This window comes from Ambystoma mexicanum, chromosome 1p, assembly GCF_040938575.1.
Source record: "Ambystoma mexicanum isolate Mex_15411 chromosome 1p, UKY_AmexF1_1, whole genome shotgun sequence".
NCBI classification, from domain to species: Eukaryota; Metazoa; Chordata; class Amphibia; order Caudata; family Ambystomatidae; genus Ambystoma; species Ambystoma mexicanum.
In genome coordinates, this window is record NC_090921.1 from 1,453,395,837 (window position 1) to 1,453,421,677 (window position 25,841).

General features: G+C 43.5%; 1 protein-coding gene across 1 annotated transcript in view; it reads left to right on the forward strand.

Moving 5' to 3' along the window:
- The window catches only part of LOC138455188 (fatty acyl-CoA hydrolase precursor, medium chain-like), a 799,801-nt gene that overhangs the window by 194,719 nt on the left and 579,241 nt on the right, over window positions 1-25,841 (forward strand). Inside the window, exon 4 of the mRNA XM_069607091.1 lies at window positions 18,785-18,918. Coding sequence (XP_069463192.1) covers window positions 18,785-18,918 — 134 coding nt within the window. The remainder of the gene's footprint in view (window positions 1-18,784; window positions 18,919-25,841) is intronic.

Here is a 25,841-nt window from a genome sequence, read left to right on the forward strand (position 1 = left end):
TATTCAATCATTCATTCAGCACTTTGTAACTTGTTCTATATTCAATAACGTTCATTTGGTCTCCAGACCCATTCATTTCTGTATAAACACTTGTGTATAGGCGCGTTATAAATGCCAGATCATATCATATCATTATTCACTTTAACTTGTTCAGCATTTTTCTCTGCCCACGGCAAGCCCCTTTAGCGCCCCGGCATTAGTGCTCTTTCTCTTTCACTGACCAGTGCACTGCCGCTCCTCCGGGTGTTTGCATGTTCCTCCGTTGCTTTTGCTCGCTCCCCTCTCTCATGTCAGGAGCACCAGTGAGTTGCGCTCGCCTCCGAACCTTTGTGCTCCTTCCTGCAACGTCCTGGAGCCTTTCGGTGTCCCTCGGCTCCAGCAGTGGACATACTTAGGGCTCTGCAGGGCTCTGGACTCTCTTGCGGCTCCCTCTGACCTAGGCGCCCTTCCCACTCGCCTGCTGCTGTCAGTGTCCTTTTCACCGGCCCCTCTCCAGCCTGCTCCACGTCTTCCCAGCTTCCTAGGCAGTTCCCCTGGCGGTTCTTCACACGGTTCGCTATCTGCATGGGCGTTTCTCCTTTTTATATGCACCTTTAGGCTCTCAAGTGGCTGCAGGTCAAGTCCTTTGCCTGACCCCAATTATTTCTGTCAATGCGACATGCCTGACCTTAAGAGTGGTGTGTACAGATGGAAGTGGGCATTATTCTTAGCTGCCTCATCCTCGTCCTAGTCTTAAAGGGATATGAATGGGAGACAAGTGGAGTGTGTGACAATAGGGAAGATTGGTAGTAACCTATAAAGGTCGGGGGGAGGGTAGGATGTATTTTGACTGGGGAAAGAGGGATACCATGCCTTACCTAAAGACATATTTCCTCCACTCCCCAAGGTCCTTCCACCCTGATGATCCTCCCTCACATATCCACCCCCAGGGTCGGGATCCAAATGCGATGGCCCTTCCTTGGCCACTTGAGAGGAAGACCGAGGGGGAATAGATGGGAGGATTCCTTCAGGTTCCTCACAGTAAGATGCCTGAATGTCCTATGTTCAGGAAAGCTTTGAAAATGTTGATCTGCAAGTCTAATTGTGAAATAATGTTTTATATTTATATGGTATATAGCTTTTCATTTTCCTTGTAATTTTAATGTTTTAGAATTTGTACTGTATGTTTTTATTATAGATGATTATTATATATGGCTTTTTTTTGTGAAGTGGTCAGATGCATTTCTGCCTTGTAAAACCCTTAAGTAAATGAATTGGACGCATTTTAATTGGATTTTGTACTGGATGCTCATCATACATAATCAGGTGGTAGCTACTAAAGACAGCTTCTCAATTTGTAGTCAGGTATGTTACGGTTATCTAAACATCGCAAGAAAGTCAACATTAATTAGGGGTAAATTGCTTCTATAGAAGTGGACCATCTTTAATTTCACCCTCTACATAAGAAATATTGACAAAGATAGAAAAGTGGTACAAATTGAGGGCAAGTAAAAGGAAATGGGGATGGATGGCTGCAATAGTAGAGATTTTGTTTTATTTTTAATTTGTTATAGTTTAAAAAAAGAACAATACATCTTTGAGATACATAGCACTTGGCACTCATGGTGCAGCCACTCAGCTCTCTCTCAAATGGCAGATTCAATCTGACAATAGATGCTCGCCTTTCTAGTTAGCTGAAAGGCAGAAAGTTCCTTTAAAAAGCCCCTCCTCTCCCCCACTCTCACAAACACCTTGCCGTCTTCACCGCAGTACTCCAATCTCTCATGCCCCCTCCTTGTTATTCACCTAACAACCACAAGCCTTGCCCCAAACACCAAAATCAATACCACCACAAGTATGCCATGACTGAACCTGCCACAATCCAACTTTCTTTCCACTCCATGGGAAAAAAAAGAAATGCAGCTAGTGCTCAAGCACCCTTCTCTTGTTTCCATGGTAGACGTGTTTCCTCGGGTTACTTTTCCTTGAATGCATGGAAGCTCACCTGCGAATGTCCTTTCATGAAAGGAGAACATTTTTAAAAAATGCCATTCACACCTTAGACATTTTACCAGCTTGCTAATGGAATTAAAGGCTGCCTAAGTGCGCTGATACAGTCGATAATAGTCCTACGCCCTCGTTGACCCTCATTATCAACTTCAGTTAACAGGCTGATACTGTACACTTCAATAATAATATCAAAGCATTTCTACAATCAATTATCCACACATTATAGTCAACAGATTTAACACATTAATGAAAATGCATAAGATTAAATGACATTAGCTGAGACGAGAAATTAAAATTATTGAACTAAAGAAGGCACTAGCATTGGTTTATATGTTCAAAACGTGAAAACCTTCCTAACTTCTTTAAAAAAGTATTCAACCAGATCTTCAAGCTCTATATTGCCTGATGATTGTGTTCAGCAAGGTATATCATCTTATGTAGTCAGATTACTAAATTGCTTCATTTATATTCTATAACTATTCATAAATACATTCTTCACCTCATATATCTAAGAAATATATGTGGGTCAGAGCCCTCATCCATTTTACAGAAACTGCATGACCTCTCCTTATTTATGCCATGCCAATCCCTTGTTAAGGACCATACCAGCATTCTACTCTCAGAAAGCCCTCATCTGTTAATTTAGAGCTGTGGCACATAAATAGGTTTAACACTTATTGTTTATTCAATTAGGTCAACAAGGTGAAGTTTTTAAGAGGAAAGGTTATCAACTTAAGAAATCCGACTCAAGATAGTATTTAACTTTTCTTCCTCCTGGGTGTGTGACGTCTACCCTGGAGCCTATTCAGTCATAAATAAATGTTTTCCTTCTTCTGTTGTACCCCTCAACTTTTTTTCTTTTTGGTTGTGAGTCAAACACAGTGTTTGCCAAATAAATATCTTCCTCTTGCTGGTTGGAATGGGATTTCTGCTTCCCCCTCCGAGTGTAAGCAACTTACAATGACACAAAGTCTTTGAGTACTTAAATATATCTCCACGTTCCAATAAGGACAACCCACAATGTTTTCTTGAACTCTCTCTGGTGTCACTTACAGTCTCTGGTTCCTCCTTGTTCCAAGCCAAACTCTTTTCCTGAGCCTCACGGGGAAACGTCCTGGTGATCTTTGTATCAGGCAGCCCAGGACCCAGCATCAATGTGAGACAATACTTTGAAGTACTTATCATACTATGGTGTACCACCACTGTAGAGGAATCACTTGGCTGATGGTTGCTAGGTGGAACAATGTTATGGGAAGTTTATGGGATATGTTCGGCAGACTTATTTCTTTCCGGATCCTGAACTGGTTGCTCCTCCATCTCACCTGACTTTCCTACTTGTGCCCCATGACATGAGCATTTGCTGAAGGGGCTTTCTTGATTTCCCCCTTATTCGTGTCTCCTCCAACTCTCTGCGCATCCCCCTCTTTGATGTTATGCCATGTGCTCATACCTTCAAACACACTGAGGGTATTGGGTGAGTTTCTTTCTTTCTTTCTTTCTTTCTTTCTTTCTTTCTTTCTTTCTTTCTTTCTTTCTTTCTTTCTTTCTTTCTTTCTTTCTCTCTTTCTTTCTTTCTTTCTCTCTTTCTTTTGCTCTTTCGCTCTTTCTTTCTTTCGCTCTTTCTTTCTTTCGCTCTTTCTTTCTTTCGCTCTTTCTTTCGCTCTTTCTTTCGCTCTTTCTTTCGCTCTTTCTCTTGCTCTTTCTTTCGCTCTCTGGTCTCCTCCTATTATCACCACTTCTTCCTTATGTTATATGCTCTTGCCTAGGACCCCTGATCCTCTCTTTACCCCTCCTCCTATGGTTTTGCTCTCCTTCTTTCAGCACCACCTCCTACTGATATCCTACTTTTGCTAGCACCTCCTTCTTAGGTCTATCTTCGAGTTCCACAGATCTGTGTAAAGATGGCATAGCTCCAGCAATGTTTACATTGATAAGCTTGGTTGAGATTACACCATCGGTGCAATGCCTGGCAGGGCTCAAAGATTCCACTGATCGTGAATGTAATACATTTCCTACACGTGGAGTTTGTCTTAAAGGGCCTACAGAATCGGCTTCCTCACACTTGCTAATATTCAAATACCACAGAAAAATGCATCCTCTGCTGTGGAGGATAACCAGGGGCTGCTCCTCAGACACCTCTAGGGCCCACTATCATGGGGTGGGAGGGAAATTCAAACTTAGTAGAAAAGGTACACTCCGGCCCAACACACTCCTCCAAAGACAACATAAGTGATCCATGTCAAACCAGCTGGTGGCATGGAGGCAGGATCAATGTCCCATGCCGGCACTTCTTTCACTGTTTTATGTCCCAGTAATCGCTAGTGGGAGAGAAAGTGCATAGTAGTGTGCATGGCTCAGGAAAGTAAGAACTATTTCAGCCCAACAAATGCTATGGTTGATACGCCCAAAATTAACAAATGGACACATGAAAAACATGATAAGTTTTATCCCTTTTTTCGGTGTACTTTAGAACGTTTGGTCTAGCTATGTACATGGGCTTGCTGAATAACCAATCTGCAAGAGAACCCTTTTGTGATTAATACTTTTTGTAGTGAATACAACAACACATCACTTGGACTTTTCTCACAACAGATGGCATAGTGTGAATGACCTAGACAGAAATCACAAATAGTATTTTGCATGACTGGAGAATGGAATGGAATATGCGACTTTGTGAATTTAGAGACGTTACTATCTGTAGCTCGTACATCTTAAAAATAAAGTTGTAACCCATAACTCTATTTCAATGGTTGGTCTTCAATTGTAACTCTTCAAATCTGTAAAGCAAAACTTGAAGTATAGAAGCTTAACATACACCAATCTAGAGTAAGTGCTAATAGTTTATTTATTTTATTTATTTGAACATTTATAAAGCACGCAAAGCCCATAGGCAGCTAGGCGCTATAACATAAGAAGATGGTTACAGGTTTTGACAATATTTCATAACAAGTACATTTGCATAATAGTGACAGAATTTGTTGCGTTACACATCTGGACATACATTCAGAAAACAGATATAGTTACAATGATTAAGTTTACTTGGAGTTTGTGCTGGTGGCACTGGGGTCGATGGCCTTGGACTTTAACAACTAACTGTCTGTGAAGGTAGGTCCGACTTAAATAGTAGGGTTTTTAGGTTTTTCCTGAATTACCAAAAAAGATGTGTCATTTCTTAGTTGCGTGGGAAGTGCGTTCCATAGATTGGGTGCGATCACTGGAAAAGTTGAACCTCCCGCTTTCTGTCTTCCTTATCTCGGGGTGATGAGCAGGTTAGTGTATGAGGAGCAAGTGGATCTGCTAGACTGTGATTTGCTGATCGGGTTGCTGAGATAGGCCTGGGCTTTGTTGGAAACACATTTGTGTGCGAGAGTGAGAATTTTTAATTTGATCCTGTCGTGGACTGGAAGCCAATGGATGTTCTTCCTAGTGGACAAGATGTGTTTGTTGAAGGGGATATTCAGAGCTGCTCTGATGGCGTTGTTTTGTACGATTTGTAGTTTTTTTTATATTTCTATTACTAGTTGCAGCAAATAGTGAGTTGCCGTAGTCAATCCTGGAGAGTATTAAGGCTCTGGCCAAGGTGATGGAGCTGTTAGGGGAAGGAAAGGTCTGCTGGCTCTAATCAGTCTGGCTGTATAAGCAGCAGACTATAGCATTGACCTGTTTATTTAAGGTTAGGGATGATCAATGTAGACCCCATGGGTTTTTATTTCGTTTGCGACCATGATGGTATTTCCATCAATATTGAATGATTTATACTCATTTGGGAGGTTGCTTGATTTAGTTTTGTTTCCAATTAGAATCAGCTCGGTGTTATCATCATTGAGACACAATTCATTAACTGGCCAGGTTAGCAAGGTAGATTTTGTTCACATTCTTTTAATCTGTGTCGTAGCATCCAGTAATTGGAAAAAGTATTTGTGTATCATCCGCCTAATTTGTATACGTGATACTCATTGTGTCAAGCTTATCGATTAAGAGCTTAGTGAAAGCATTCTATAGGGTTGGTGACACAGGATCCTCGTGGGATGCCGCAGGTCACAGCAACAGGAGGGGCCGCTGATGTGTCTGAAAAGACCCTCATAGTCCAATTAGAGAGAAAGGACTTGATCCAGTTGATAGTGTCAGGAGAAAAGTGGGCAGCAGTTTCAAGGTGTTGGCACAGAATATCATGATTGACCAGATCAGAAGCTGCAGAGAGATATAGTAGAAGGAGGATGCACAGGTCACCTTTGTCTTTATATTGGTCCATTTGTGTTTTCAGGTCTAGAAGAGCAGTTTCCTTTCTGTGGCCTGGTCTAAAGCCTGATTGTCTTAGACCCAAGAGCTTATCATCTTCAAAAAATGTTTGGATCTGCAGATAGGTTGCCCGGTCCAAGGTTTTTAATACGAACGGTACTGTGGTGATGGGGTGGAATTTGGTAAGGATGTTGGGGTCTAAAGTTGTTTTTTTAAGTAATGGTAGAACCCAAGCTGTTTTTAAATCCTCTGGGATAGTGTTGGTGGCAAAAGCGCTTTTGATAAGATTGGTGATGAAAGGTGCAATTTCGGTTGCACAATATTTTATCAGGGTTGCAGGGCAAAAGTTGCCCTTGTGACGGGCCCTGAAGACCCTCGCACATGGCAACAAGGCACAATCACCATACACAAACTGATATGCCAGACACGAGGTTCAGTTCCCAAAATCTAGTGTTTATTGCAAAGCAAATAGTCTCAGTTGGCCGACTGGATCTCACGTCTCGCAACGTGTCGCCCAGACCTCGTGAGACGCAAGAGAGCGAGCATTCTGCAACAGTGACATATATACAAAAAAGACCATCATATTATCAGCTTGTGACACATCAAAACCGCCCATAATGTATCTTCCTGAGCAAGGGTTTGTTGATTGAAATTTATGACGAGTATGACACCTTCTAAGACATTAATTTAGCAACAGTTGCAATCCTCAAAGGCGCAGATACTATTCTTTGTTACAGAGAACATAATGCTCTTGTTCAGTGAGCGAACTGTATTCGTAGGGGAGACACATTCCAAGACCTGCTATCTTCTAGTTTCTATTCGTGAGCTAGAGGTCAGCTCGATCTAAAGGGGCCCAGCAAGGGGGGCCGTGAAAGAGAGTATAATTCATGCCTTCAACTGTCTATTTCTACAGATCTGCAGTTTCAGCGAGACCAGCTGGCACCTGGCTTGGTGATTAAATGCCTCTTTGCTCGCCTTCAAGGACTCGTGAGGGAGGAAAACGATGTATTTCTGTCTGGGCTGGTCTCTCATATGTAACTTGTGGCGTCACTCTGTGCTGGAGCAGAACGGAATTAAATTCATGTTTGCAAAGAGTTTGAACAGAAAAGCAAGAGAAAGCAAAATGGCAAAATGGCGGATTCTGTAACAATTAAAATGGACGCTCTATGGTTATGCAGACAAGTCTGTTCTGGCGATTCTGGGCATATGATGCGGTTGGTTTTCGGCCAACATAATATACTGTCTATGCTATGGTAGGGTATTTTTCTAGACTAACAAACCCTCCTCTTGGCCGTAAGCCAAACGCTTCAACCATACATCGCATCTTCCTCTGACCAAGTATCTCATACTGAACTATGCATACTACTGTAATCGTCATCATCAATATCAATGGACTTAAACTCTTTCATAGTTTGCGTTTTGTTATTTGCATTCGTGTCTACTTTGGGAGTTATTTTTTCTGTTATGTGTATGCATTCATCACTTATTTCAGTGCAAATAATTGGCAGGCAATGTATGCAACAACAACATGTTAGGAAGATTCCGAGAATGGTAAAATTGTAACTCGTTCCCATCCCCATGAACTCCCAAAACCAGGAGCTTCTATTCAGCTCCCAACCACCTATTGGGGATGAAGATCAGAGCTCAGAATGTGTAACTTCTTTATTGCCTCAAAAATTGTAGGGGAGGAGTCACTTACAAACACGCAGCACGCTGACCCCACGATTTTACAAACACCTCCACGGTCAGCCAAAACTATATCAAGAGCCATTCTATTCTGAAGGGTCATTAATCTAATTGCCTTCTCTTCTAGGGTCATATTATACAAAATATCAGTTGTTCCATTTATTGGTCTTTCTAAAATTCTTGACAAACTTCTTATATTGTACGAGTTTATGGCCTGGCCCCAATATGGTGTAAATGATTTTGCTATGTCTCCCGCAATAAATCCTGCTTCATCATCCCGCCTGGGTCTTGATCTTGATCATTTCGATATATCTGAAGTTCTGGAAAGGAATACCCCGGGGAAGAGGATCCTTAAATAACATGGTCCACCCCAATTTCTAGGTAACCAGGGATAAGCTTTTTCTCCACATACAAAATAGACAGGGTCACCTACATATGTTGGTTTTTCTTTTCTCTCGAGTATTGCAACATACATGCATCTATCGAATGTCCCTACTGAATAGGAACCTTTCTTTCGTAAGCAAAATTGAACAGTGCGAGGACTGTAATTTATTGTATAGGAGGGGGGCACTACATCTTTGTTCCCTACTGGGTTCATGTGAAACATGATTACAGATGAATTATAAGGCACATACAGTCTGTCTACTGGCCTCATCACCACTGGTTTTATCACTCTTACTCTGTTGAATATGGAACAACCTACAGGTACCTTTACCACTTTCTCAAATTCATCTATGTTTGTCCTATCTAATTGACCTGTGTAACTCTTATTCCACTTTCCATAAAAGAGTGCACTTAGTGATGCATAGCATGCTGCATTAAGGGGTAATGGCTGTACATACCAACCTATTCCTTTTCCGCCATGCTGGGGTAAATGGGTGCAGACCCAGAAGTTAGTCTTGTTCAAGATTGAGTGAGTCATATTCATAATTAAAAGCAATGTGTTATTACTATAACCTTCCCTGTGTCTTTGTTCTATTGGTGGGAGAGTATACGAGAGTACATGGACTAGACTGTCTGTGACGGATGCTTTCATGGCAGGCAAAATAGAACTCAATGGATGCACGCTCTCCAAATACCATAATACTGGGATAATGGTACATAAAATACTCAGAAGTGTTATAATCATCAGCATTAATTTCTTACAGTAACTCTTTCTATATTTCTTTATATTCTCTATATCTATTACATCATCAGCGTTGGTGCAGGAGGGGGCAGAAGCAAGTATGGGCATTGTGCGTGATTCTTCTTCTCCAACAGTGTTCGTCGTGAATACTTTTCACAGCAGCACTTGTTGAAATACCAATATGTTCGAAGAGGCTAACAAAGTGTTTAGGCCAGTTCTCGGCAGCCTGGATTGCTAAACGTAAGACAAGATTATCGTGCTTTTGCACATTGCTCAAAAGACTCCAGAGCAAACATCAATTGCCTTTGTACCATAAGCGCCCCGCTTGTTCGCACGGGGTGATCGACAAATGGATTTTATTTTCAAAGATCGCACCGAGAAGCTGCATTCCAGAGCTCCCAGATTGGTACAGCCCCCACGCTCCACTTCCCTAGGCCTCTGATTCCCAATTCATCCGTGATGAGAATAGAGGCAACAACAAAATGCGAAGATCAGATCACTTTTGATTTTGAGAACGTAGGTTGTACCTTATCATTCCAGGTACTGTGTGATCAATGAACAGTGCTGATGCACTTCCAGATGTAGGCTCAGTGTCAGCCTGTGGTGCAACAAGTGACAATGCAGGCTTTATGTCAGCCTGTGGTGATTCAGATTCAGCTGGGCAAAGTTGGGGCACATCTAGCCCTTTCTCCTTTTTAGCAATTTTCTCACGTTTTCTCTCAGGCAGAATTTGTGGCAGAGAACTGGCAATGGTGTCTTTCGAGTCAGCTGTTTCTTTCTGGTCGTCCGTGTCAGGCAGTTCTTTCAATGGTGATGGGATTCTTTTTGTGTGGGTGGTGTGGATCCACACCTTACGACCATCCACTTGGACTGCAGTCTGTGTTGCCAAGAGTATCTGGTAAGGGCCCCGCCACCTCGGTGCAAGTGATGATTTCCGTTAGAAATTTTTCACCAGGATCCACTCGCCTGGCTGCAGTCAATGCCCCGGGCCTGTATATCTGACAGGAAGAGCCTCCGGCACCTGCTGATGAATCAAACGGAGCTCCTGCATTAAAATGTCACAGTATGTACTAAGCACAGGGTATTCCACTTCACTCAGATGCCTAGGCTGCGGTGCACACCAAACATTAGCAGGTCTCACCTTCACTATTTCGTATGGGGAGAGTCCAGTCCTTGCTTGCACAGACGTGCCCAAGCACAACAAAGCTAAGGCAATGCATCTGTCCATTTTAATTGACTTCCTGCACAGATCTTACTTATCTTATTCTTTAAAATGCCGTTCTGATGCTCAACAAGACCGGCACTCATCGGGTGCCTGGCGGAATGGAATCGTTTATCCATCTAAAGGCCTGCACAAATCTGTAATATCACGGCAGCAACAAAATGCGGGCCGTTGTCTGACCATAACCCCCTTGGCAGGCCGAACTTGGAAAAATACTCTTTTAGCATCACTTTTGCTGTGCTGATTGCTGTGCAGTCTTTGAGTGGTTATGCTTCCACCCATTTACTGAATGCGCAGACCACCACCAAGATGTATTTAAGATTCTGACATCTTTCCATTTATATGAAATCAAAATAGATCACTTCAAAAGCCATAGAGGGGGGCCAAAACTACCTGTTGGCGTTGCTGTTCCTCTCCCAATATTTTGTTGTAAAGAGGTCATACAATTTTGAACTAGTCTCTCAGCATTTTTTCTAATGTGTGGGTTCTGCCATACTGTAGCTAGATGCTGAATCATTTTTTTCGCACATATGTGCGTGGGGCTGTGGGCCATGGTGACCATTGCAGTTACGTAGGAGTTGGGCAGCATCCATTTTCTACTCTCTTTGTCCACCCAGCAACCTTCTACGTCTAATTCTGCGGAACCCTCAGCCCACCCTTTTATTTCATCAGCAGTTGCTTCCGCCTGCATCTCTTTGACTGTAGCAATCCCATTTTCTATCATGCAGGGCACTTCCTCTGACTGTATTATCAACATTTTTGAGTGCAAATCAGAGGCAGTTTGTTTCGCAATTCTGTCTGCAAATGCGTTTCCTTTTCCAACGTTACATGTTATTTTCTTATGCGCCTCGCATTTCATTATTGCTAGTCGCTTTGGACACGTGAATGCAGACAACAATCGCGCTATCAAAGGGCCATGTTGAATTTTAGTTCCATGTGATGTTAGAAAACCTCTCTCAGTGCAGAGTTGGTGTGCACCACCCCGAATGCATACTGACGATCAGTAAATATGTTTACATTTAGATTTTCTGAAATTTCACATGCTCTTGTCAATCTCTCTGCGGCCCGCGCTGAATTGTATGAAATTCTTTTGCTCCCTTCAATACTTTTTAGTGTCGTGATGGCGTAGGCAGCAGTTGACGTGCCATTGGGTAATTTAAAACAGGAACCATCACAAAACAGTTCTCCGTCTTGCTCTTTCTGTGGGGTGTCTGTTAGATCAATTCTCCCTTTCGTTTCTTTTCAGTAACCTTTAAACAATCATGGGGTGGTGCTTCATTCTCACCCGTTCCTCAATTGGGATTAACTCAGCAGGATTCAAAGCGCAAAACCTCTGAATTTGAATATGTGGTGTAAACAGGACAATTTCATATCTAGTCAATCTAGCTGATGTGAGATGTTGCATCTGCATTCTGTTTAAAAGAACATCTACTGTGTGGGGCACCATCAGAGTTAAGGCGTGACCCAAAACCATTCCCTCGGTTTGTTTTACTGACGCGGCAGCGACAGCTCATAAACAATGCAGCAAAGCACATGCTACAGGGTCTAGCGCGGAAGAAAAATAACTGCATGGTCTATTTCTTCCACCTTGTTCCTGGGTCAATACAGCCAGCACACAACCATCATTCTCATGCACAAATAATTTAAAATCCTTTTCAGAATTTTGTATTCCCAAAACTAGAGCTGACTCACAAAGCAACTTTGAGCAGATCAAATGCATTCTGACATTCCTTACTCCATGGCAAAGGCAAAGCAACATCCTTTTTTGTCAATGCCACCATTGGTTTCACAATGATAGCGAAATTTGGTATCCACTGCCGGCAATATGAAGCCATGCCCATTATGGCTCTGATGTTTTTCTGTGTCTTTGGAATAGGCATACCAGAGATGATCTCTATCCTTTCGGGTGTCAGTCTTCTTCCCTCTTTCGAAAGTATGTAGCCCAAATAGGCCGCCTCCTTTCGACAATACTGGCATTTTTTCAATGAAGCTTTATGTCCCTGCAATGCTGAATGTGTCAACAACATGACGATACCCTCTTTGCAAATATCTTCTGAGTCAGCAGCAATCAACAAGTCATCGATGTACTGCAATAGTACACAACCCGTTGGTAGATCTAGCATGTCTAGTTGTTCTTTTAATGCTCTGCTACAGATATTTGGGCTCTCAGTGTAACCTTGTGGAATTCATGTGAATGTGAAGGAACGCCCACCTAGTGTGAAAGCAAATAAAAATCTGCTATCTGGATGTACTGGAATGCTAAAAAAAATGCATTCTTAAGATCTACTACACTAAAATGTGTTGCAGAGGCTGGAATCATTGTCAAAATGGTAGTGACATCTGGGACCAATGGAAATTGGGGATCAACTACTTTATTCAACGCACGTAGATCAATTATGAAACGATAAAGTATTTCATTACCTCCTTTCTTATACACTGGGGGAATCGGACTATTGCAAGAGCTACCAGCAATCTCTTCTATCACATTCCGTTTAATCAAATCAAAAACAATGCATTTCAATGCTTTCTCACCTTCCACCGAAATTTTATACTGGGGAATGGTGTATAGTGATAATTTCGAATTACATTATGTCGAAGTCATAATGTCAAGAAAAAAAAAGTTTAAAAAAAATTCGAATGTCTATTTTTGTTTGTTTTTTGTTTGAAATGGGGGGGTTCCCCCCAACCACCCTTTTTTGTAATTATTTTTGGTTTTACCCCTTTTTTTTACTTGCGGAACGCAAAAAAACATGTAAACATTTTCGAAATTATGACTTTCGGCATGTTTTCGACTTTTTCACTGCACACCCTGGGGAATACACGGCAATGTTACTCGCTCTTTCAAAAATAACTTTTACCGGCTCTATTTTTAGACAACCAACATCGTTATCATCCATCGCCCATATGCAAGTCGGTACATTACTTAACTCTGTAGGCAAAAGTTTTGACAAAAACTGGGACACTGGCATTTTTTGTGGTGTGATTGTCAAAAACACTCCATCGGGAGAGCAACGAATAACCGCAAAACTTTAAACCCAATAGATTCTTGCCGCAATTTTGTGTCAAAAGGAATGGGCAAGACTCAGTGAATGGACCCAATGATATAGGCACTGACTGTGACACTGGACTTATGACTGGGGTGCCTGCGAACCCTACTGAAACATTCTTTTGCCCTGACAGTGGTATCTCTGGAAACAAATGATGGTCTATTGAGCACTTCTGTGCACTTGTGTCCACTAGAAAAGTGTGCTCCTTATTCCCAACTTTCATTTCTACGTAGAGTCCTTTTTGATCAACAGGAATAGACACTGGTTCCGACCCGTCTTGGGCTGTCCTAGTGGAACAATACATCATCCGATGTAAAGTCGCCTGAGTAGTATGTATTTGATTATCAAAAACATTTCCATCTCCCGCTCCATTCTGCTGATTTTGATTTTGGTTCTGATTCTGGTTATTTCCTTGGTTATTCTGATTTTGTGGCATACTAGTGTTTCTATTTTGCCCCTGTGTTCCCGGGCGACCTCTGTTCTGTCTTCTCGGGGCATTCCCATTTCTATTCTGCAAATGTGGGCACTGCGCTCGCCAGTGACCCTCTTCTTTACAATATGCACATTGATTTAGTCCAATCGGACCTCCATACATGTTGGAATAATTCCCTCTTCTTGTCGCATTTCCTCTTCCCCTGTTATTATTCGCTACCTGCTGTAGTAACACTCTTGTTTTTAAATTCACTCTATCCCTCACCTCTTTCTCTTTTTCTGAATTTACTCCATTCTCATAGTATTGTGCCATGTGTAATACTTTACTCTGATTTTGCTTGTCACGCACTTTTAGATGTCATTATCAAATTTTGGATTTTCGGTAACAACCCTCTCGCATATTTGTCAACGAATAGTCTTTTCCCAGGTTCACTACTTAAGTCTTGACCACTAAAGTCTGCAAATGCTTCTTCAAATCTATTAAAATAGTCAGTCTCCAATTTGTCTTTGCCTTGCACGCATGCAGTTAGTTTGTCCCATATAATTCTGTTTTCAGGTACTATAACCTTTAATTTCTGTACTATTTGTGCCGGTAATGCTAACATATTTGACGATGGATTTTCACCTGCTTTTCTGTCCGTATCTTCTTTTATTAAATGTTCCCAAGTAGCACCCAAACTTTCATGATCATCTACATTCCTGATTTGCTTCCGTATATCTGCTGGGAGAATTACAGGGAATAATAGGTCAATATCGCTCATATTAAAAATGGACGATTTCAAATAGGATTCAATTTCTTTATAGAATCCCGCTGGATTCTTTCTTCTATCAGGGATTGTTTGTTTTATATTATTCACCTCTTGTCTAGAGAAAGGAACATGTACATATTGAGCTGTGTAATGTGCTTCTGTTACCTGCGCTCGTTGTCCATTTACACCAGGGATTTCTGTTTTTGGCACAAAAGTGGGAGGCACTTCTCTCATTGGAAATATAGCATTGGCCGTCCCTCCTCCCTCCCTCTTAAGTACTATAGCTAGATCAAGGGATAGTGCAGTCTTTCCAGTTTCGGATAAACACACTCTTATATACTGTCATTAATTCAGTGGGGCAGCAGTCATTTCTCTCAACATATTTATCTTGCAAATATTCACCCATCACTTGTAATGCTTTCCTTTGCATCTCTATCGTATACAGTTCAAACGTATCATACACCTCTATTATTGGAATACTAGCATCCATAATCCATCTAAGCGCTTCTCGCGTACATATTTGAATTTCTTCACTAACCGGTTTTGATGGCAGGCAAAATCGCTGCTGTACATATGTTGACGAACGTTGTCGCCCTCTTTTCACCTCCTTGTACCGAAACCCAGGAGCAGAAAACATCTCTGAATATAATTCATCAAGTTCATCTTTAAACTCAAATAGCCTGTCCACGTGTTCCTTCATCACTGACTCACGTTCCCTCAATGGTGAAAAGGCATTCAAATCCCGCAACTTCTGTGGCGGTACCATACCAGTTAATTCCTTCCATCTTTCCATAAGATACTCTCCCATGCATTCCAACAGTACCTGTTTTTCGCTGAGCTTCTTGTAATCATACATTGAACTCAGCATCGATCCCTTGTCATTGCCTTCAATGTACATTTCTGCCTGTTCTTTCAGCTCTCTCTTTCACTCCGTGCTGACCGCACTATGGGTTATTCTAGCGTTCCCCCTCTGTGCAGGCCCCGCCTCTCCAGCGCTACCTTCTCTGATAGCTGCTGATTCAAGCTCGGTAGGTGGAGGGGGAAATCGGATCACGTGTTCGGGAGTGGCTGGCGCATATGGAACAACTAGATGAGGTTGAGGTTGAGCAATGGGCACTGGTGCAATTGTGTCAATCTTACTTTTTGGGAGTTTGTGCCTTTTCTCATTTAAGATCTTATTGACTATCTCATCTGATGCATGCAACTCTTGTTGTGGATATATTTTTTCTATGCCTAATTGAAGACTCATATCTGCCCTCCTTATATCCTCATCCCATTGTTTTTCTTCCTGTTCTAGCGCTCTGCATTAGATTTGTGCCTATGCATGTTTCTCTCTAATAATAATAATAATAATATTACTTCTTAAACGGAGGTTGGCTTCCTTCCTCCAGTCTCTAATGACGTAAAATGTCGCATGCGTGCTTTCTTGCGCAGCAATACTGATTCCAAATGCTCTATTCGCGGCATCTCAAAACTACCATCTTTCGGCCATTGCAAATCTTCTACGTGTCTGGTTTGCCTATGCCAAATTTCACAAAACATTATTGCCCCTACTCCATACTTCACATGCATCTCGAACGCTGGTGACCCTACAGGTGGCTCAGCCTGGCCAGTTTCCAAAGATTGTTTACCACAGTGAAAAATCCCACTAGACAGGAAGACAGTTTCCCAGGCAGGTTTGATCTTATTCGTCCCTTACCCTGGGCGTTTGATCTTGCAAGAGCAACTCTTAACCAATATCAGGGCTATTTAAGAATCGGGGCACGACTCGCCTGATCAATCAGCTCGTCTCTCAAGACGCAATTCGTCCGTATACAGACGCAACCAAGGATCGTCGTGACTGCGTATCTGGGTCAATCTGCCTCGTTTCGGGACCCTCGCCTTCTTGCTCTCTGGGCGGGCGCGTCAATCAGGGACCGGTTGTGTACAGATCTGCAAAGGAGTCTCATCACTTTCACAGGGGCGCACCGAACACCTCTCGATCCCGGCTTGACGGCCTCGTCCTCAATTTGTTTTTTCCGCCTTCTTCAAATTTCAACATACACGATGGAGCAAATGGGGGAGGGTCCCTATTCGGGCGTCATCTTTTGACGTGCCCTGAAGACCCTCGCACATGGAAACAAGGCACAATCACCATACACAAACTGATATGCCAGACACAAGGTTCAATTCCCAAAATCTAGGCTTTATTGCAAAGCAAAAAATAGTCTCAGTCAGCCGACTGGATCTCACGTCTCGCAACGTGTGTCACCCAGACCTCGTGAGACGCAAGAGAGCGAGCATTTTGCAACAGTGACATATATACAAAAAAAGACCATCATATTATCAGCTTGTGACACATCAAAACCGCCCATAATGTATCTTCCTGAGCAAGGGTTCGGTGATTGACAATTATGACGAGTATGACACCTTCTAAGACATTAATTTAGCAACAGTTGCAATCTGCAAAGGTGCAGACACTATTCTTTGTTACAGAGAACATAATGCTCTTGTTCAGTGAGCGAACTGTGTTAGTAGGAGAGACACATTCTAAGACCTGCTATCTTCTAGTTTCTATTCGTGAGCTAGAGGTGGATCTAAAGGGGCCCAGCAAGGGGGGCCATGAAAGAGAGTATAATTCATGCCACTAACTGTCTATTTCTACAGTTTCAGCGAGACCAGCTGGCACCTGGCCTGGTAATTAAATGCCTCTCTGCTCGCCTTCAAGGACTCGTGAGGGAGGAAAACAATGTATTTCTGTCTGGGCTGGTCTCTCATATGTAACTTGTGGCCTCGCTCTGTGCTGGAGCAAAACGGAATTCAATTCATTTTTGAAAAGCGTTTGAACAGAAAAGCAAGAGAAAGCAAAAAAGACAAAATGGCAGATTCTGTATCAATTAAAATGGACGCTCTATGGTTATGCAGACAAGTCTGTTCTGGCGATGCTGGGCATAAGATGCGGTTGGTTTTCGGCCAACATAATATACCGTCTATACTATGGTAGGGTATTTTTCTAGACTAACACTTGCATCTAGAAGGTTTTAGGCCTTTGATGATATTGATGGTGTTAGAGATGGTCAGTGGATTAAAAACAAATGTATTATCCTTGTGGAGTTCAGTTAAGGGCGGTGTCATTGGGAGAGAGGGATTGAGAGTCTAGATTTTTTTAGAGCTTTTTGTTGTTGTTGTTTTTGCAACAAGACTTTGCCTGCTAAGGCATTTTGGATATTGTAGCACCGATATTCATTTATTATGGTATGGTCTGGGGTGGGTGCTAGTGATTCCAATTCACAGAGGATTGTGAATAGTTCTCTGGTATTGGACTGGGCATTCAGTTTTCTTTGGTTATAAACTTCACTCTTGGCTTTAATTATTTCTTTTTTATAGTTGTTTGCTAAGGTTAGGAAGAGTGCTTTGTTTGTCTGTGTTGGCTTCTTAAGCCAGTTGTTTTCAGCAGTTTTTTTGGTTGTGCACTGGGTATGGAGTTCAGAGGTAAACCAAAGGTTAATATGTGCAGTAAGTTTGTATTTTCTGTTTTTCAGTGGGGCAATTTTTTCAATAGCTGTAAACATGTCTTTATTTTAATTGCTGGCCAGTTTCGAGGGGTCATTGTCAGAGAGCGGCATATCCAAAAGGGGTGCTAAGAGAGGTAATCAGTTAATATTTTTCATGCTTCAGAGTGGTGCAGTTGGTGTTAGTATGGGGTGTTTGACAATTCTGGTGGTGATAGTAGAGGTGAAGATTATGGTGTTATGATCAGACCAGGGTGTGGGGATGTTAGCGAGGATGACAGTACTGCATTTGGTGTCTGCTATCCAGTCTAGGCTACAACCGTTTTCATGAGTAGGTGTGCAGATTCTTTGTGTGAAGCCTTGCGCTTTCATGTAGCCGGCATGGGTATCCAGTGGGTCGTTCAGTCCTAAATTAAAATCTCCTATAATGATGACTTTGGAATGAGGTTTCATATTCTGTGCCAAGAGAGATGTGATGTCATCTTCGAATGTGGACAGGGTGCCTGGGGGCTTATAGATGATGTGTAGTGTGAGCGTGCAGGTTGGTGTAAGGGAGATTTTTTTGCGTGATGATTTCACCTGCAGTGAAGGGGGGTTCAGATGAGATTCTTATGTTAGTTAAGATGCTAATTATATGATTACCGTAAATAAGGTTGAATATTGGAGTGTTCCATGCTCTCCCCTGACAGTGCCATCAACCGATAAGAAGTGTCCGTTATCGAAGGTGACCATCCTGTGTATGTGGGTACATTCAAGACGAGTACGAAAAGATGTTAAGGCTAAACCTTCTCTCTTTTCTTCAGGTAATGGTGTGGATCCATGGTGGAGGACTGGTTAATGGAGGAGCTTCAATTTATGATGGCTCAGCATTAACAGCATATGGAAATGTGATAATGGTCGCAATTCAGTACCGACTTAGTGTCCTTGGATTTTTCAGGTAAGATAAATATGTTTAGAATCCAATATTCAATAAACTCTGAACTGAGTTTTACACTTGGCAAATATTCCACATTTATTGAGATGTATGTCATAAGTAATAATATGCCGTCTCAGATTTATCAATGTTGTACACCTTCAAGTATATCTATATTTCCTGTGTTTTGTCACAGGGGTCTGCATCCTTTGGCTTGCTAGATGGGATTACATTTCCTGTTAGGGCTGCCTAGTATAGTCAGCAGAAAGGGATCATGGGGGTTGAAGTCCAAAACCTTCAGTGAGTCGAAAGTTACAGACCCCTGTTTGTCAGATGTAGTCAACCTTTTTTTAATAATATTTTTTTTCTCCTTCATGTTTCTCCTTCCATGCACTCTTCATTTGTAGCATCACATTTGAGGCATAATATGCATTTTTCATTGCTACGTATGGGTTTTGTTCAACCACTCGCCATATTTGGGAATTTTGAACTCTTTCGCTTATTGTCCTTGACTCTATCTTTTTAACTTTGCCTTATTTTTCTTCACAGATTTCAATCAACGTTTCTTTCCACTTCATTATGTTTTATGCACTTGTAATATATATATTTTTTAACTTTCTTTATTGGAATACACAACACAGTACATTAGGGTACCTCGTGCAGGTTCGACAGAGGTGAAGTGGCACAGGAGTACAAGAACAACAGGTATAGATCACAGCAGGATTAACATACGTATACAAAAAGCTAAACCAAAACAACACTTCTGTGAGAGAGCATCGACCTCAGCAGGACAGTTCAAGTGTGGGGTGGGGACCTGCCACAGTCTGCGGCTTTGCACAGCAGATAGTCTAAGGGGGCTCCAAATGTCCTTTTGTCGTGACTCGGGCGGCTGCATGTGTGCCCAGTGTTCTTCCATGTCGTTAGCCCGCGTCATATCCTTCAGCCAGTCAGCACTGTTAGCTGCGTGAGTGCTTGTCCAACACAAAAGAATACAACGCTTGGCCAGAAAGAGACATAGCCCTACAAATGTGTTAACGATGCTAGACGGTGAATGTGAAACAAGCACAGCACAGGGACGGGGGGACATCATTTTAGACAGCGCTGCACACACGTCTCCCCAGAAGGTCCTGAGCTGCGGGCAGTTCCATAACATGTGAAAGTATCTAGCATGAGGAATGCTACAGCGTGGGCATGCCCGACACCCTCATTGGTAAACATGCGTATTCAATTCGGAGTATAGTGATTACGGTGCAGTACCTTAAGCTATATCAAGCGAAAACGGGAGTTATGGGTCTGAGTGCACATGTCAGACCAGAGCTTGTTGGTTATGTCTAGCTGAAGATCAGCTACCCATTTGGCCCGTATCTTGAGTTGAGCAGTCCAGCTATGCATTTGGATTAAGCAATATAAGGACGAAACTCGGCTATGACTGTCGCCCGCTGTCAGGGCGAACCCCAGCAATGCGTTGTTTTCTGGCTGGACTGGGAAGCAGCACCACTGTTTCTTGCATGCTCTCTGCATACTGCAGCCACTTGGAGGATGCACTGCACACACGTCCTGGGGTAGCAGAGATTGAAATTAAATTTCCCTCCCGGTACAATGACCCAAGTGTATGAAATCCCTGCTGTACCCAGGCCGCATGTGAACTAGAATCGATCTGTGGTAAAGACGGTGCACAACTCAATAGGGGAAAATCTTTGTGAAAAGGGGCACACACCTCAACCACCTTATATATTTTGCACCAAGCCAGTGCCATGACGCTAGCTGGGTCAAAACAGCAATCGGCCTTCATCCACCTTCTATGGGGATGCCCCGTAATTAAGACTTTCTGGGAGCAATGCTGTCAACAACTTACGAAAGCCCTGGGGCGCACGATAACCCCAGAACCTGCCATAATGATATTGGGGGCCCCAGACGAGTCCGTCTCGAACAAATGGGAGGGTATCTTTCTTTCCAACGCAATGGGTCTGATAAAACGGGATATAGCACAAAAATGGGGAGCCCCGGAAAGCCCATCCGTGAATCAATGGTCGAATGAAATGGACATTTGCGCAGCACAGGAGCATAGAATATATACAGCACGGGGATGCCCGGCAAAGGCTCGCAAGATCTGGGGGAAATGGGAAGACTGCGTGTGGTAGAAATCGCCGTTAAAAATGGGGGGGAAAAAGATGGACACATTCTACATATGTGACATGAAAAGAGACACACGCCTCGGAAACAATGGTACGGAGGAACAATGACCGGAGTCAAGGGAAGTGCCAACCGGAGTGTTGAAGGGAGGGAGAGGGGGGGGGGGGGGTAAGGTAGATGTATTGTATGTATGTTTTAAAATCAATAAAATATGTTATAAAAAAAAAAAAAAAACAGCAATCGGCCGCAAACACCCCAGGAAAAACCAGCGAACACAGGTCGCTGCCTCCCGCCACGTGTTTCTCTAGCAGTACATGGGGTGGGGGAGGGTTGTCACCAAACCTATCGGCTGCATATTTTGCTTGAGCAGCCATCCAGTAGAGCTCGAAATTGGGGGCAGCAAACCCCCCTTATCAAATAGCTGTGTCAATGTGTCCCACTTCAGGTGCACCGCCCCAGAATGCCAAACAAATTTAGAAATGTCACTCCCCAGTTCCTGAAAAAAGGACTTTTTGGGCCATAATGGAATATCAAGGAAATGGTATAAACGTTTAGGCAAAACCGTCATTTTAAGTAGTGCGATCTTGCCTGCTATCGTAATAGGGAGGCGAGCCCACCCCAAGAGGTTGGTTCGCAACTGTGTCATGTATGTATTATAATTGCAGTTGTACAGTGTGGGGCCATGTCTAGTCACTGTTACTCCCAAATAGCGCATATCTGTCAGAGCCACTTGAATGCCTGCAGATCCACAGGTGAAGCAGTGATATCAGTAAGTGGAAAGAGATCGGATTTACTACAATGCACTCAGAGCCCCGACATTTCCCCGAAGTTTAGGATATCAGCCATAATCAGTCGTAGATGTTCCTGTGGGTTCAGAACGAATACTAATGTATCATCAGCATAAAGAGAGATGATCTGTGGCTCTCCCGCCAACTGGACTCCACGATGCCCATGTTTAAGTCTTATTAGATCCGCGAAAAGGTTTGATTATAATGGCAAATGTTAGGGGTGACAGGGGACAGCCATGACTGGTGCCACGACCTCTCAAAAATTATGGCGAAACCAGTCAGTTTTTATGGACCATGACCACTGGAGCTGCATAGAGGAGATGTAAGGCATCGAGGAATCCCTGAACAAACCCACACTTGGATAATACGGCGTACATGAACCACCAAGAGACAGAATCAAATGCCTTTTGGATGTCTAATGTTGCTGCTACCGCATGGGCCGTAGAATTTATCTGCACCAGTATATTAAAGAGGCAGCGGAGATTAAGAGCTTTGGACCTGCCTGGGACGAAACCTGATTGATCAGGATGGACGACGTAAGACATCACAGGCATCAGGTGAGTAGCCAGTATCTTAGCAAATATCTTCACATCCAAATTAATTAATGACAGAGGTCAATATGAGCCGCAGTGGGCCGCTTGGAAGAGACCGGGCGTTGAGAGACTCACGCCAGTCCTGAAGGAGGTACGGTGCCAGGGTATCTTTATAGCACTTGTAACACTCAGTGGTTGGGCCAACTGAGCCCAGGGTTTTCCCAGTCGCCAGGTGTTCAATTGCCTGAGTGATATCAGCTATTGAAATCGGAGGATCCTGTAGGGCGTTGGTATCCCGCAAAATGCAACTGAGTGGAAGAATGTCAGGGACCCCATCAATCTCCTCACATGTGTGTGTATCATTATTGGCGTAGAGGCCTCGAAGAAACCTACAAACACCTCATTGATGGTGATGGGCATATGGACCAAGTCCCCTGCGTTGTCCCGTATGAGCAGATTGCATGTGCTGCCATTCTCCTGGGCAAGCAATTTACGCGGCCTGTCTCCCTCACTATATCTCTTAGCAGCCATGGGGATATTGAAAAATCTTACTTTGCGTTCTGCATGAGTCCTAAAGGTGTCAACAGCTTCCCTAATCTATGCAAGTATGGGTGCAGGGTGGCCGTTGGGCAGTTCCTGTTCTAGTTTACGTAGCCTGTCCTCGCATTGCACTAAGCTGTGCCGGATTGCCTTAAGTACACTGAATTCCGCTGACATAGCTCTCCCCCGAATACCTTAAAGGCCTCCCAAAGTATGCAGGATAAAGTTACTGAGCCCACACTCTTTAAAAAAAAATGCACATGGTCATCAATGGTGGATGCAAAGGTGACATTCTGCAAGGCTAGCGGTTTGAAACGCCAGTTACGGAGCTTGCACAAAGCGGACAGAGTCAGAGAAATAGTGACTGGGGAGTGATCTGAATAGGTGCGAGGGAGAATCGTAGCATCCATGACCGTCCCACGTAGTGACTTGGAGATGACCCACATATTAATACGGCAGAGGGAGTCGTGGACAGTGGAGTAAAACATGTAGGAGCGGTCCCTGGGGTCTAGCACTCGCCAAGCATCCACGTGTTCCAGAGTGTGGATGCCTTCTTTAATAGTAGAGGCAGCTCGAAAGGGGACTCTGTGGGCTTAGGTGGATCTATCCAATTCCAGATCCAGGATAGTGTTGAAATCTCCTCCCCCACAGAACAGGGACCAGCGGATTGCGGGCCAGCTCTTGCAAAATGTCCACATAGAATGGAGGGTCATCCATATTAGGACCATATACATTTACCAGCAGTATCTCCCTACCCGCTAGAGTTCCATACACCAAAACATATCTCCCAAATGGGTCCACCTTCGAGTGATTGCATTGAAATGGGAGAGACCCATGCACCAATATCATAACCCCTCTAGATTGTGATGAATAGGACGTATAAAACCGGTTCTTCCCCCAGTTTTGACCAAATCTGTCACAGACCACTGAGAGGGCATGAATCTCAAATGCAGGATTTGGGGCCTATGCCTCTCAATATATAGGAGTATTTTCTGTTGTTTAACTGGTTTGTCCAAGGCGTTGACATTCCAGCTAAGACAAGTTATGTCACCCATCCGGACACAAGGCAGTTAACATTGCTCCCCTTCTCAATTTTAAGGTCCAGCCGTGTCCCCACCATCGACCCTTCCCTTCCACACTCCATTAGTCATAAGCATTGTGCATGTCAAGCGCATTTTTAACAACCCCCCAACAGTCCCCAACAGTCCCCATCTGCACTCCTCCAGCACCTCCTCAGAAACCAGGAAGGTGCAATTCCACAGATAACCCCCCCTCCGCCCAACTTAAGAACGCAAACTTGCATGGGGGAGTTGACATTCGGACCTTCCGGCACATCTGGACTTGGACATAGATAGTGGGATAAATGTCCTTATTCTTCTGACAAGGATAGCCCCCAACTGGGTGGCATATGTATTATCGGCTGAAACCAAATGAACAGAAAAGTGTACCCTTACAGCATTCCCAGAAACACCAATGTAGTGACAGGAGCATGTAACAGTTCGTCAGACCAAACAGTTGGCAAAACGTGCAAATATAAGAAGGAGCCAGGCGCATCCATAAAAACACAATTGTACGTCATGTGCACACCGGTCAGGGTGCCGGCAGGGCTTTGTCAAGGAACTTCACAGCTTCCTCTGGCAGTGTAAAAAAGTAAGTTTTGCTGTTCCATTCCACACGCAGTTTCGCAGTGTATAGTTTGGCATATTTCAGATTGCCATCTCATAGTCGCTTCTTAACCACTAAAAAGGATTTCCTCTCCTGATGGACGGCCACCGAAAAGTCAGGGTAGATATGTATCCTGTTCGAAACCAACATCAGGTCTCCCTGCTTGCGAGCCGCCCGCAGGAGTACATCCCGGTCCCGGTATTTGGGGAAAGGGGGATGATGATAGGCCGCAGGGGAGCACCAGGTCCTGGTTTGGGTGCCAGGGATCTGTGAGCCCGCTCAATTGCGAACTGTGGTGATAATGGCGGGTTCCCTAGGAGTGGGAGTAAAGTGGATTCCATCCACTGCTCCATAGGTGCCTCTGTTGCTCTTGGGGACCCCAGTGATGCGAATGTTATTGCGGTGGGAGCGTGTCTCTAGATCGTCATTCTTCTTTTCCACCTGGAGCACCCTCCTGGTCAGAGTGAAGAGCTCCTTCCTCATGGCGGACACCTCATCCTCCACTGTGCCCACTCGTGTCTCGGCCTCCGCCAGTCGCTGGTCAGACTTGTCGATGCACGTTTTGATAGCGTCAATGGTGCTAGTTATATTGTTAAGCTGACTGTGCACCTTCGAAAAACCCCTCTTGCATACAAGCCATAATGCGCTGGGTGTCAGTGGGTTTCGCTGGTAGTGCCCCCTCCATATCGATAAGCGGTTTGCTTAATGTCGAAGGTTTGGAGGTAGCTTTAGTGTACTGGCTCATGGAGTGTTGGTTCTTGGGGCTTCCCTTGGTCATATTGTGAAGGGGCTAAAGCGTCGGCCAGCAGGTAGGTCAGCAGGCTCCAAAAAGGAATGATATGTCCCCCTGTGGCATAGGCCCTGTTGCACTTCTAATATTTAATGTTCTCATATATAGCATGTTGTTCCTGGTATAGCACTTGTTGAGCCCCATTATATCCCTGTATTGATAAGTTGAACCTTTACATGTGTGGCTTCCATGTAAGTAACAGTAAGCAAATAAAAGAAATAGTTTTATTTTTAGAATAATTAATCATGTGCATCTAAAACGTTTTATTTCACTGTGATCAATTAGCAACAAGAGAATTGTTTTATCTAATGGCTAAGTGGCCAACATGTCACATATCAGCCACTTTGCAGAGCATGATACCTTTTGCTAATGGACTGCATATCCAACCTTCAGTTAGGCAGCTGGTAAGGGCGATTTCCAAGAATCCGGCTTTTAGCATTGCAGGCTTCTGTACTCTTTTGTTTGCAGTGAATCTGAGTTTTGGATTTCACAAACCTC